The sequence below is a fragment of the Pagrus pagrus genome (assembly GCF_965226575.1).
Source record: "Pagrus pagrus genome assembly, chromosome: 6".
NCBI lineage: Eukaryota > Metazoa > Chordata > Actinopteri > Spariformes > Sparidae > Pagrus > Pagrus pagrus.
Window position 1 is genome coordinate 14,718,421 of NC_140190.1, and position 12,650 is coordinate 14,731,070.

Consider the following 12,650-nt stretch of genomic DNA (forward strand, 5'->3'; position numbering starts at 1 on the left):
CTTGAGACTACAAAGATGAAACTTTTTGGGTAATAATAGGTCATTTCAGACCCGGATGCTTCATCCACTATTGATACAGTCTGTGATCATGACATCCATATTAATTGTTCTTCATCTTTACTGTAACATCCTCCAGCATGTTATGTATGCTGTAATCTTATGTATGTGCTATCAAACTGATCCTTCACCTTCATCCACTCAGCTATGTCATCAAAGTCATCCAAGTTAAGAAAGGAGTTTTTCAGTCTTGCGATGGGGCCGTCTGCATCCAGCAGACGACACATGCTGAATTTGTCGCAGTACCCCTTGTTCCCTGAACACGGAGCCCCGCTAGCCAAAGCCAACGCCTTTCTCTGGAAGTGACGTGACAGCACAGATGAGGTGGTGCTGGCACACGTCTCTGGCTTATCTGTCATGGACACAGAGAAAACCATTAGAATATATCATAACACATATCATTTAGCTACTTATAGCCAGTGAGTGTACAATCGGAAACACAGATGCCGAACTTCCAGGTCACCAAAGCATCAAGGACCATAGCAAAGCTCCTCAATAAAACAACTCAGGTTATACCTGGCACGCAAAAAAATGTGTCAGATGGTGTCTCTTGAGGTAATTTGTAGGGTTGCCTAATGGAAAACAGTGATGTACGAGGGTGACCTCAGTACAAATTGACACAGGCTGACGTGTTGAGACACAAAGTGTAAACACATTCCTCAGTAGTAGAGGACAGATGGAGCTATAGTTACCGGGCTGCTGGCAGCACATGTGGCATTTCTCCTTCATGGAGTCTCCTGGACAGTCACACTGCTGCAGGCTGTGCTTCACACACACAGACTCAGTACAGACCTGCAGAGAGACACAGGGACACTCATTAAGAAGAAGAGTATATAACAGAAAAACAGGATGGGATACACAAACAAAATAGAAGCCAAGCGAAAGCAGGTCAATCGGACAAAATTCGTCAAAGTTTACACAAGGATTAAAAAAAGTATAATTTTGTTTGATACTTCAATATTGACTCTACTGATAAGTAGTTGTTGCTCTCAGCTGGACTTTGTTTTGTTTACGCTAACTACCAAGTAATTGGTGGTAGGATACACTTACCACAACCAAAAGGTCAAAGGTAGCTATGGCTGGATTAAGATAGTAAAAATATTAAAAGTTCAAGTTCTGTCTACAATTCCAGCATCCATCCCTTTCCATTAATTACTGGATGATATGAACATCTATCAACAGTCTTTTGAAACTTCTGGGTTTTGTTTAATAAAACTACTTAAACTACATTATAATTAATGCAACAATAACGTAATAATGAAACGTGAGTGTCATGTCAACTTAAGGAAGTTTCAAGAGCCCGTTAACTGATTTTCTCACCATAAAAGAGTTAATGGAAACCAATAGATTCTTGAATGTCAGTAAGAATGCCTCAAAATATATACAGATGTATAGCCTGCATTCAAAAATGTTCAGTACGACCCATAAGCACTAAGTTTATTGTGAGGTGGCGACCTCTAGTGGTGACAGTAATTATGACTTGGCAAAGGAGGAAGTCAGGTGATGTAGAGTAAGACTGACTGATAGGCAGATGGGTCAAACAATCACAGGACTTTCACCCAGGACACCGCAGTTCATGTCTGTTAAACCAAAAGTCAATGGTGAGTTATTTTAACTAACTTTATGTTTATAACTTGAGTTTTGTACAGTAGCTAACACACTTATTTTAACCCAAACCATGACCTTTTGCTAAAGCTAACCATGTAGTTTTGGTTCCTAAACCTAACCAAAAAGTGATTGTTTCACAAGGTTCATTGCGTGACGACAACGGTCAGGTTCACCACCTGTTGCTGGTACTCTGTAATCGTCAAATATGACATTTTGGGAGTCATTGGCAATATTCTGCCATTTAGGAATGAGGATGTGGTCGTTTTGCCTATTGTTTGCTTATATTATGTCTATTTGTTTAGTTCACATTTCACTGACACATTTCACAATACATTCAGCAGATAAAAGAGATATCTATGTTATGGAGTTAGACAAATTGTAAAAGTGGGTTATCATTATTTACACATTGTGGACTGATTCATCTCTGGCACACTCTGTGGATTATCTTTGAACTTTCTTCAAAGTGTTTTGAGGAACTGAACTGAAGTTCTGTTTTGATTCTGTGTATTTGTACAAATGAGTCACTTTTCCTGTTTTCTGTTCATTTGATTCTTAGAAGGATTTGAGCAATCAGTGAAGGAAACAATGCGAGTCAATTGAAATGATTTATGATTCATTTGGAAACTAAAACTAAAACCCCACCTTTATTTAATCCCCTCAAAAGTCTTTCCCAGACATTATTTTCCATGATTCTGGATCAGGTCTTCATTGGTTAACATAGTTAGCACCCCTGGAGAGTAATATGTCCACAACGTACGATGAAGCAACATTCACAGCTGAAACAGATTCCTCGCCTCTCCTGCTCAGAGAACTGTGTATCAACAGAAGACGAACACGAGTCGAACTTTTACGGTCTCACATACTGTTGTCTCGTGACAACACGGATGAGATCAGATCTTTTCTTGGTAATGTTGTGTTGAAATTGTGCCTTTGCTTACAAATAAAGTCGACAGTGAGCTCGGTGGATTGTCTGATTGAATCCAGGAGATTTTCAGCTGATATATAAACAGGAAACACTTGACATGGCGATGAATCACTTTTGCTGAATTACAATATCATATAAACAATAATCTATAAATAGCTTGAACTTATATTAAATCACTTTAAAAAAAATATATCTTTTGAAGCAAATAAAACTACAATAAACCAAGAGGATGCTTGTTCTGTAGGTATGAATGCCATAGTCACTTTACAGGTGTGTTTCAGTGTGTCATTGCCCTCTCTGGTTGAGCGTCATCATCACATCTGATTACATGCAGAAATGGTGATGGATGTGGTTGGTGTCCTCAGACATGTGCTTCATCGCACTTGTAAACACTAAACAGTAATGTCACAGAGTACAGACACACTGTAGTGTACTTGGCTATCCACCTGGTAGCAGCAATAATTTACAATAGCGATAACTTGTAGCCTTGTAAGTTCGCCATAATGTATTTATAACTTATCTCGAAATGTATATCTAACACAAATACCAAACTATCACACGACTGAGGGAAGTGTTGATGCTGATGCGAGTCTCTAAAGTACCCTCCACCCCATGGCCCTGCTGCAACTGCACTCTCTATATTTATGCCCTTGTTCTGAATCACTTGCATCACATTTAACTGCAAATCTGAACATTTTTTAATGCAGACTATACAGGTTGGAATTTAAAAAGGTCATATTATGCTAATTTTCAGGTTCATACTTTTATTTGGGGGTCCTTGTAGAATAGGTTTAAATACTTAAAAATGGGGATCATTGAGGCTGTTTCTAAGGTCAGGACTATAACTACTTGTTTTTGCCATACATTAGTTCAACATTAAACCATGTTGCGTCACACTGTGGCGTGCTGTGTGTGGCTGCCTCACCCCATTCAGGCAGACACGCGTGCCCTGATTGCAGACTGTCAGGTTGTCCTTGGCGCTTGGCTCGGGGCAGAGCGGCGAGAGGCCTGAACACACACTCGCTTTCAGACAGTCGGTCTCCTCATCGCAGGTCTGATCCGCCGGCTTGAACTCACAGTCCTGACTGCAGCACAGGCCCTGACTCGGACTGATGGATCAAAACATCACACGCACGAAGTCGAGGTGACAGATTAACGTTAAAGCCACATACAGACAAAACAAATACACACCTTGAAGACAGTTAATCAACAAAATAGTTCAGGCGAATGTGGTGTGCTTGCTGCTGTAATTAAAAAAATATAAACTGTAAATATCAGAACAAGTCTGCATGCAGCATCTGATGTTTCTGTGTGAAGTACCTGCAGACTTTACCCGGCTTGAGGCGACACTGGACTCCAACAGGCTGCTTGGCGCTGAAGCAGCAGAGGTCTGCTTCGTTTTGACCCACATCACACTCCTCACCTTCCTCCACAATCTGGTTTCCACAGATGGGCTGGTCGCTGACTGGCCAAAAAAAGAGCAGACACACAGATAAACACGCACATCAGGACAAAGTATAATTATTTACAGTGACTGCAAACATTTAACCTCGACTCTGCTCCATCTGAACTGTCTTTTCTCACCCACAAAGCAGTCATCCTTCTTCAGCTTCAGGATCTTGCTGATGTGTTCGATGCTGCAGGGCGAGAACTTATCGTTGTTTTCGCGCACCTCGTCCGTGGCGTGAGGGAACATCAGGTACCTGCCTTTACCGCCCGTCGACCCGAGGTTCCCGCAGTTTGAGCCCTCATCGTGCTGGAACACAGACAAAATACCAGACATAATCTTTTAAATGATGCGTTTCTCTGCGTAAGTTATGTTTCTTCACGCTGTGAACACATGGAATAAGCATTTATTTAGACATTTCCACTCAATGATCTCTGCAGGGGGGAAAGAAATGATCCAACTAAGCGGAAACCATTTGTTTCCATCCTAGTCACAGTGGGACGATTAAGTCCCTTTATTGGAAAGTGCCTGTAACATCAGTTAATTTACAGACTCCTTCTGAACGGGCAAAAGCCAGTTTTTCCTGACGTTTAACTTATCTAAAAAATGTTTTCTTTCTGCAGTCTAAAGATTTCCCTGGCATCTGATGGCCCTGAAGCTGCAGAGGAATGTCGCGTTCCACATGTGGGACAGCGAGGACAGAACAGAGAGCTCCTCGTGCTCTGAGGATGTATTTGTGAAACATTATCAGGAACTCTCTGGATGTCAACTCACTGGTGAATAAAGAGACCGAGGGGTAGACTTGAAATTGGCGTGGACACATGTGGAGGGAACATTTTTTGATGTGGATATTTCGGCATCTGTTCTTCGTTAATTTGACGGATGTAACGAGTGTGAATTTATAGTCTTCACTCTGTCAGTATCTGCAGAACTACATGTGACGGCAGATGCTGGTGCAGTTTGTTTTGTTTTTGTTTTGTCACCACGTTATCTATTTTGAGCAACATCTTAAAAAGCCAATATAATGTCTGGTTCTCAGCCATTTTGTGGGATCTCATCTCAAAAGTATGCAGAGTTTCAACTTCAAGTTCCACTGAACACCATACTGTGAACTAGAGCTGCAACAATTATTGGATTAATTGTAAAAAAAAATTATATCTATCATCAATTATTTTGATAAGAGATTCTTTTGTTTGTTTTAATCAAAAAACAGTCAATGTTTTCTGATTCCAGCTTCTTAAAGGTGAATATTTTCTGGTTTATTTCCTCCTCAATGACAGTAAACTGGTTATCTTTAGGTTGTGGACAAAACAAGACGTGTGAGGACGTCATCTTTGGCTTTGAGATACGTCGATAAACATTTTTCACCATTTTATGACATTTTATAGACCAAACAACCCATCGATGAAACATGAAAACAATTAACATCTTAATTGACTATAAAAATAATCATTAGCAGCAGTCTTACTGTACATCTGGTGCTGCAGTCACAACAGTGCAAAGGGGTAAGAAAAGCAAGAACATGCATTCTGGATTTCCTGCTCGTCCTGTTTACCTCTTGAACACCTGCAGTGGTTTTACAGACGCTGCTACCACAGACATAACCTTGATGCAGTTTTGAGATAAACAACCCATTAAGAAAAATGATTCATGAATGTTGGAACTATAACGTTTTTTCCGTCCCAGGGGAAAATTCAAGTCAAGTCTTCTGCCAATGTGATGTTCGGATTTGTAATTACTATTACTATACTACATTATATGGTTCCAGCTACTCTGATATGCAAATGTGCTGCTTTTATTAGGTAGTAAACTAAATATCTCAGGGTTATGGACTGTAGGTCGGACATTTGAAGGTGTCACGTCGAGCTTTTGGAAATTATAGTTGACAATTCTCACTGTTTTCTGACATTTTAGTCAAAACAATTAATTCAATCAAAGATAAATGTTAGTTGCTGCCATGATATCAAGATTATATGCGCACTTATACACAATGTGTCAAGTCATGGCATGGCATTTATTAAATTTGAGCTGCAAACTGATCCAAAGCACACAGCTCTGAAGGTCACTGCATGCATGGATGCATAGGCGTAAATTCAAGGGGTGACAGGGAGGACATGATATCTTCGCCCTCCATGGATGGTTAAACGGGAAGTCGGCCAAAGGTTAAAGCAGTTTTTTAGCCAGACCTCACTTTGAATCACAGCGCAACTCTCAGGTGAAGCCTGAGATCTCTTCATGTGCTTCTTCCAGCCTGGCCGGCCTGGAAACAATGAGACATGCTTGTCATAGGAGCCAGGAGAACACGTGAACTTACGGTGGTTTAATTTATCGAAAGCCTGCAGGGTCTGACATGGCAGAACTAATGTGCTCAGGAACGCCTCAGAGGAGTCTTTGGTCTGTGGAAGTGTGAATAACAGAGGGCAGGGGGAAAATGGACTGCTGGCATTTTGGGCAGTGGGAGAAAGGTCGCAGGTGTTCGCAGCCGTCACACACACACAGAGACGTGCATGCATTTTTGTGTATACACAAGCTGTGTGGTGTTATGGTGGGGCTGGATGACTGCGGAAGAAGTACTTACTTATGTTAAAGTACTAGTACTATGATGTAAAAATACATGTGCATAAATGTGTTAAAGCATTTTACTGGCGTAGCCAGTAATATACAGCACTTTATACAGCATTTGCTGCTTTATATACAGCAGCAAATGCAAAAGTGGAGTTTAAAGTAAAAAACCTCAAGAATGTACTCAAGTATTTAAATAAACGAAGAAGAACCGTGATGAGAAAGCGAGAGGGAAATCAGAGATCCTCCTGTTCTCTTTTTTTCAGATTATCCAGTGAGCCTGAGCCAAGGATGTCTATAAAACCAGCCGGTCAATAAAGGCCAAGGTTTGTAATGCCCACATAAGTGAATCATTCACAGACAATTTGTTCTGGTGCAGTGCAAACAGCCATGCGTGCTTTGCGGGACCATGTGAAGTGAAGTAAGCCTGATTTTTGAATAGCAGAGATTCATCATGTTGAATTATCATTCAGGACCACAGTGTCTCATGTTCGGTGACTGAGGCACCAGAAGGGGTTCAGAGAGAGAAAGAGAGAGGTTACATCTGAAACACTACACTGAGCTGTGTGTGAACTGTTTTTTGGGAGGGGTCTTCTTATCAGACCTTACAGCAGACATTTTAACATGTAATGGAAGACAATCACAGGTGTAACTGAAATAACATTAACAATGGCTTCATTCAGTTTGTGTCAACACGTTTTTCACAATACCAGATAATGTTATTAATGACACGTGTGAATATCCAGCCATGGAAGATAAACTGTCTGTAGCGCCGAAAACATCCACTAGGTTGTCTTTGTTACATATGCTATTACACTACTGGTGATATTTCTATAAACTACTATTTATACATGGAAATTTAAAGGGAAAATCCACCCTAAAACAGACTACATTGTGTAATTTCAATGACTTTGGTCAGCTATGTATCTGCAGCGTCTCCATTTGTTTCCCTAAACTTCATATCTGAGCATCTGATCTTGAATTCCTGATGTCACCAGGTTTTTACTTGTTGTTGATATACTGTTTGAAATACTGCATTATATGAATGAAGGGCGTAACGAGTGGCTTCAGGATTTGTCTGTACATGACATCAACATTACAATCTGACATATTCAAACTCTATGAAGCTGAAAGAACACGTAGATGTAGGGTCAAAAGAGTTGAATACACACTTTAATATTCAATCAAGACAGTTTAAAATCTGATATTATTGGTATTATCCTTACATTTTACACTATGAGGGAAATTTCATGTGATAAATTGTGGGACCCTCCTCTTCATCAAACAGTTGTTTGTATTTTGTGGAATCTGTGTGATGATGACTGACCGGTGATCCCAGGCTGTGTCCGAGCTCGTGGGCGAAGGTCAGCTGGACGTGTCGAGGAGGCAGGAACTCTCCGTAGTTCTGAATAGTGACCAGACCTGTGTTCAGCGTGGAGCTCCCGCCGTTACGAAGGGTCGTCTGCTGAGAACATATTCCTCCCCAGTTACCTGAAGTACAGATAGAAGAGGGGGATAAACGTGGAGGCTGTGGGTTTGGACTCCACTGAGGTCAGATAAAGTAAAAGACAAGGCCCATTGAAGTAAAACAAAATTACAGAGCCAAGGGTTGGTAATATTCCCTGATTTGTTTTTGTTTTTTATTGTAAATTTCCCACTTTATTCTCAGAGATTATCAAAGTACTCTTCAGAGAAATCTGTAACTTTCGCTTTGAAATTCTGAGTTTTCTTTTTGACTATTACCTCCCTCTCTCGGCTCTGTCATTTTTCTTTTATTAATCTACAATGATGCTAATTGTAGTATTGCTTTTCAAGAAAGGGGTAGAAATATAGGTTTTGATGAAGTTGACAGCTCCTGAAAGCTCACTGCGATACCTATGATGATTCTGCAGATTCAACACGCTCAGAACAGAAAGAAGTCGCAGACTTCGTGAAACCATACCTGCCTGTCACTTCGCAGTACAGTATGGTTGCATAACCGACCTTGTGCTACTGGAAATACCTTAAACCAACAATGTTCTGCTACTGAAGCGTTATCGACCTCTGAGGCCCCAGAGGGTCGCGGCGGCAGACAGACCAACAGACATGCTGAGCTCCTATAGTTTAACATCAAAGCCTGCAAATCCATTTGGCCTCCAATGGTCCCCACTGTCTATGTGTTTACGTAATTCCATCCCCAAAGGCCATTCCCACAATTACAAACAGCTGTAGACGTTCACATGGATGCATGGCAGGGTTGTGACATCATCTTTCAGGTGGCCAGTCAGAGGACGAGTTTACAGAAAACCCGACTGATTGGTCAAACCTGTGATACGACTTCAGGTAGTTCAACAAGACCATCTCTTAAATCTGTGACATCTCACACTTGGTTGAACAGGGACAATCCTTCCTATTGTGCAGAACACATGGGCAGAAAATTAACTAAATACTGAAGCTTTGAAGATGCTAACCACCTGCACCTCTAATCTAAATCTAAATCTACTACATTCATACTCTTCCTCATCCATCATCATTTTCTCAACACTTAGAACCACCACCAAGTCTTTCAGTCAGCCACTGTGTGAGTCATTTCCATACTTCCATACATGCCCATCCTCTCTCTTCATTGGTTCCCGCCATTTCTGCCCCTATGTGCCTCAGGTTGGAGGTCTCAGCTCTTCTTGCGCGCACACGTGACTTTTATGTAACACCTGTTACACAATGCGGTCAGCGGCGCTACCGTTTTGAGGGGTCTGGCTTGTGAGGGGAACGTCTGTTTCAGGGAATTCCAAGTTCACTTGGTGTCATTGAGGACTGTGGGAACCAGTCGCGGGCATCTGGATTCTGCCGCCAGCATGTTTTTGTTGCGCAGTGGGCGTATGTGTGACGTCCAGGAACGGTGAGGGACAGTTAGAGGTCGAAAAACAAAAACACAAGTGCCCCCTATCTCCGCTGTTGTAGAAACAATGAGTTCACTGTCAGGAGCAAAGGCAAGACGGTTACACCACCATCATATGCCAGGTGGAGTGGGCTGCCCGTAACCGGATCTTTTGCCAGAAATGAGGAGGTGCATTGACATTTTTAGATGAAAACCTGAAGGAAAGTGTCAGGATTTGTTCTCCTCACTGATAAAAGTAAAAAGACAGCTCTTCCCTATCCACACACAGACTCCCCCAGCTACGTTAATCAAGAATTCTGGATGCATTTCTCCAACATTCCTTGCTTTTGACCTAAAATGGCCCCCCCAGTGGGCTATTCAAGGATCTGTGTTTCCTAGAAAGAGCTTACTTTGGAGGCCTGCGCTGTGGTTTTTGGCATCGCGAGCAGAGAAAGGGGGCTGCGTATGAGTCCCCTCCTCCTTCTCGTCTTCGCCACAGAAAGGAGCCCGTAATGAAAGAGTCCTATTATTAGCTCGCTGGACAAACACAGTCGGGAGAGACAAACAGTCCTCCGGATCACTTAATGCACACACTCACTATAAGAAAGAAACACACACTGACACACACACACACACAAGTAGTAACATACATAGTAACACTTGCTTCAAGACAAATAGAGTAGAGTATTGATTGAGATCACAGTCAAAACTCGAAGGTACACACACACAAGCACACACTCTTTCACACAGTTTATTATGAACGAAAAACAATAGTAAAGGGGAAGTCCTTCCTGAGATAAATATGTGGGGGGGAGTCCCAGTCTCCCAGTAATACCTCTAACAACAAAAACAGACACAGGGAGCGATTCTGAGAATGACGACCAAAGTTCTCCGAAAACTACAGTGGCTGTACTCTGGACGTCAACCAAAAGTAACGTAACTACATCGGGTGACTTTGCATCACTGCTCCCTTTGTCTCCAGAGTTCAATGACCTTCACGTTGCAAATGTGAACAGGATTTATTCACTGTGTTCTGAGATCAATTTGATCTTTTTTTGTTGATGAAAACAAAGGACGGTCTGGAATGTATCACATTTCATATTCATCCTGGGACTTGCTTTCGGTGTCGGCGAGTTCAAAGTGCTACTCGGCCAATTTAGAAAATCTGTTTGTATGTTGCAACATTCTGGAGGTAACATCTTCAATGTTATCTTGTGACAACGCTGTCCTTATGGTCTGATTAGATTTAGGCACAAAACCCACTTGGTTAGGGTTAGGAAAAGATAATATTTCAGGTGGAAAATGTCTCGACATCTCATAAAAAATATCCAGTGTTTTTTCATTGACAAATGCAAAAGAACGGTATTTCAAACATTGTTCTTTCATTTGGCAGCTGTTTTGCCGATGTGTCATGCTACCACCACTCCCTTCTTCCCCTGACATGAAAGTCACTTCATATTCATGTAATCTGAATGTGATACCTATTGTTGAAATGTTAGGGTTGGTAAAGATCATGTACCTGATTTGGTCTCCACAAACAAGACTGGATACGTCCCAAACCTCCCATCAAAAATATTTGTTTTTTGTTGCCACAAGCACAGCTGGAAATCGTCCGGTCTGCTTAAAGGATTCTACTCGTAAAAATCATGTTAAAAAACATGTTATAATCGTGCCGCTTCAGTCGGAGAATCATGCAAACTTGCACTCTACAATAATGTCTGCCGCCTGTCAGTGGTGACCTGCCCTGGAAACCAGTTCAGCCTCCCCACGACCTTTACGGGGAACCTCACCGATTTTACACATCAAAGACTGACAGGTCTCGGGAAGAAATATACTGCATGTGTGGAAAAAGTTGCGTGAAGCCAATTGTGGGTCCAGAGGGAGCAGCGTGACGTCACTTGAGTGGGTCTGAAGAGTTTGGTAATAATCTGGGTGTGTGAAGGTGGGAAAAAATGTGTTTAACCAGACCTCTGTAGCTTGTCCTCCCTCTCTGCTTGAGGCTAGCAGCTGGAGGCTACATTAGCTGCTGCTAGCATAACATTTTCCCCTCGGGGATCAATAAAGTGTTTCTGGTTTTGACAATGGAAAAAAATGTGTGGGTAGTTAACCTTTTTGTATTTTTATTTGTTTTAAATATTGTCTGTTTTGAGTCTGACATCATTACAGGAGTCAAATGCTAATCTGACGGAGTGCTACACATTTGTTTGGGGATTACTTTTCCTCAATTTAAACTGGCAATAGACAAGTTTTCTTGCTTCAACATATCATCATGAGGTAAATGTTAATGTTACAAATGATCAAATGCCAGCAGGGAAAAGGTCACCTGGGAAAAGGAAAGTTACATGGTGATCCATTTCTGTTATAGACCGAATCATTATATAAACCCATGTTGTTTTCTGCGTTGGTGTTATTTGCGACAGTGAGGAAAACGGAAACAATCCAGTTGTTTTTGCCAACAGCAGCACCAACAATAATAACACTTGCCCACCTGCAAGGGGGAAAAGTTGTCCGTTGCCACTATAAACCTATTGACTACTTTTGCTTGCTCGGCACTTCTTTTTTTAAACCAACTTTAATCACCAAAAAGAATGAACTCTAATCTATCCAAACATCTTTGACCTACATGTAACTTCCCATCGAGCTAGCGGTCAGTAAAAGACATAGCAGTAGAAACCGATGGGAAGAACAATGAAAGGTGAAAGGCTGACTAAAAATCAACACATCCGGGTCCCATTAAACTCAGTTGGTACAGCTGGCATCCCATGTACTGAGGCTTTGTCTTCGCTGCAGCGGCCCCGGGCCCCTCTCTCTCATCCTGTTTCCTGTCATGTCTTCAGCTGTTCTATCAATAAAGCTATATAAAGGCCAAAAAAATACTTACAAATAAAAATAATCAACACATCCCGGATATTTATTTACGGTAACACCATTAATTTTACTCCCCAAAAAGGACAATGGCACTACCACACTGCAGCCAGCAAACTAACAAAAAAACAACACCAAATTTAGATTGCGGAAAATTACTATCTGTTCCTCGATCAGCATTCAGGAGAGGAAGGAATTTTACTGGTGAGAAAGCTTACTGGTGGCACAAGCCTTTGAGCCCCCAACCCCCCCGTCCTCCACCGACGTATGAACGCATAACTCGGAGGGGTTAGAGGAGGGGCTCCCAGTGATTGATGGGGGCTGTGTGT

The 12,650-nt window shown here is 41.7% G+C and overlaps 1 protein-coding gene across 1 annotated transcript in view; it reads right to left on the minus strand.

The window, feature by feature from the left end:
* LOC311258087 (disintegrin and metalloproteinase domain-containing protein 10) overlaps positions 1-12,650 on the minus strand; it is a gene marked incomplete at its 5' end in the record, with an annotated part of 47,088 nt that overhangs the window by 2,725 nt on the left and 31,713 nt on the right. Inside the window, 6 exons of the mRNA XM_084354133.1 lie at positions 189-409; positions 750-849; positions 3,516-3,699; positions 3,911-4,055; positions 4,175-4,346; positions 7,927-8,090. Coding sequence (XP_084210259.1) covers positions 189-409; positions 750-849; positions 3,516-3,699; positions 3,911-4,055; positions 4,175-4,346; positions 7,927-8,090 — 986 coding nt within the window. The remainder of the gene's footprint in view (positions 1-188; positions 410-749; positions 850-3,515; positions 3,700-3,910; positions 4,056-4,174; positions 4,347-7,926; positions 8,091-12,650) is intronic.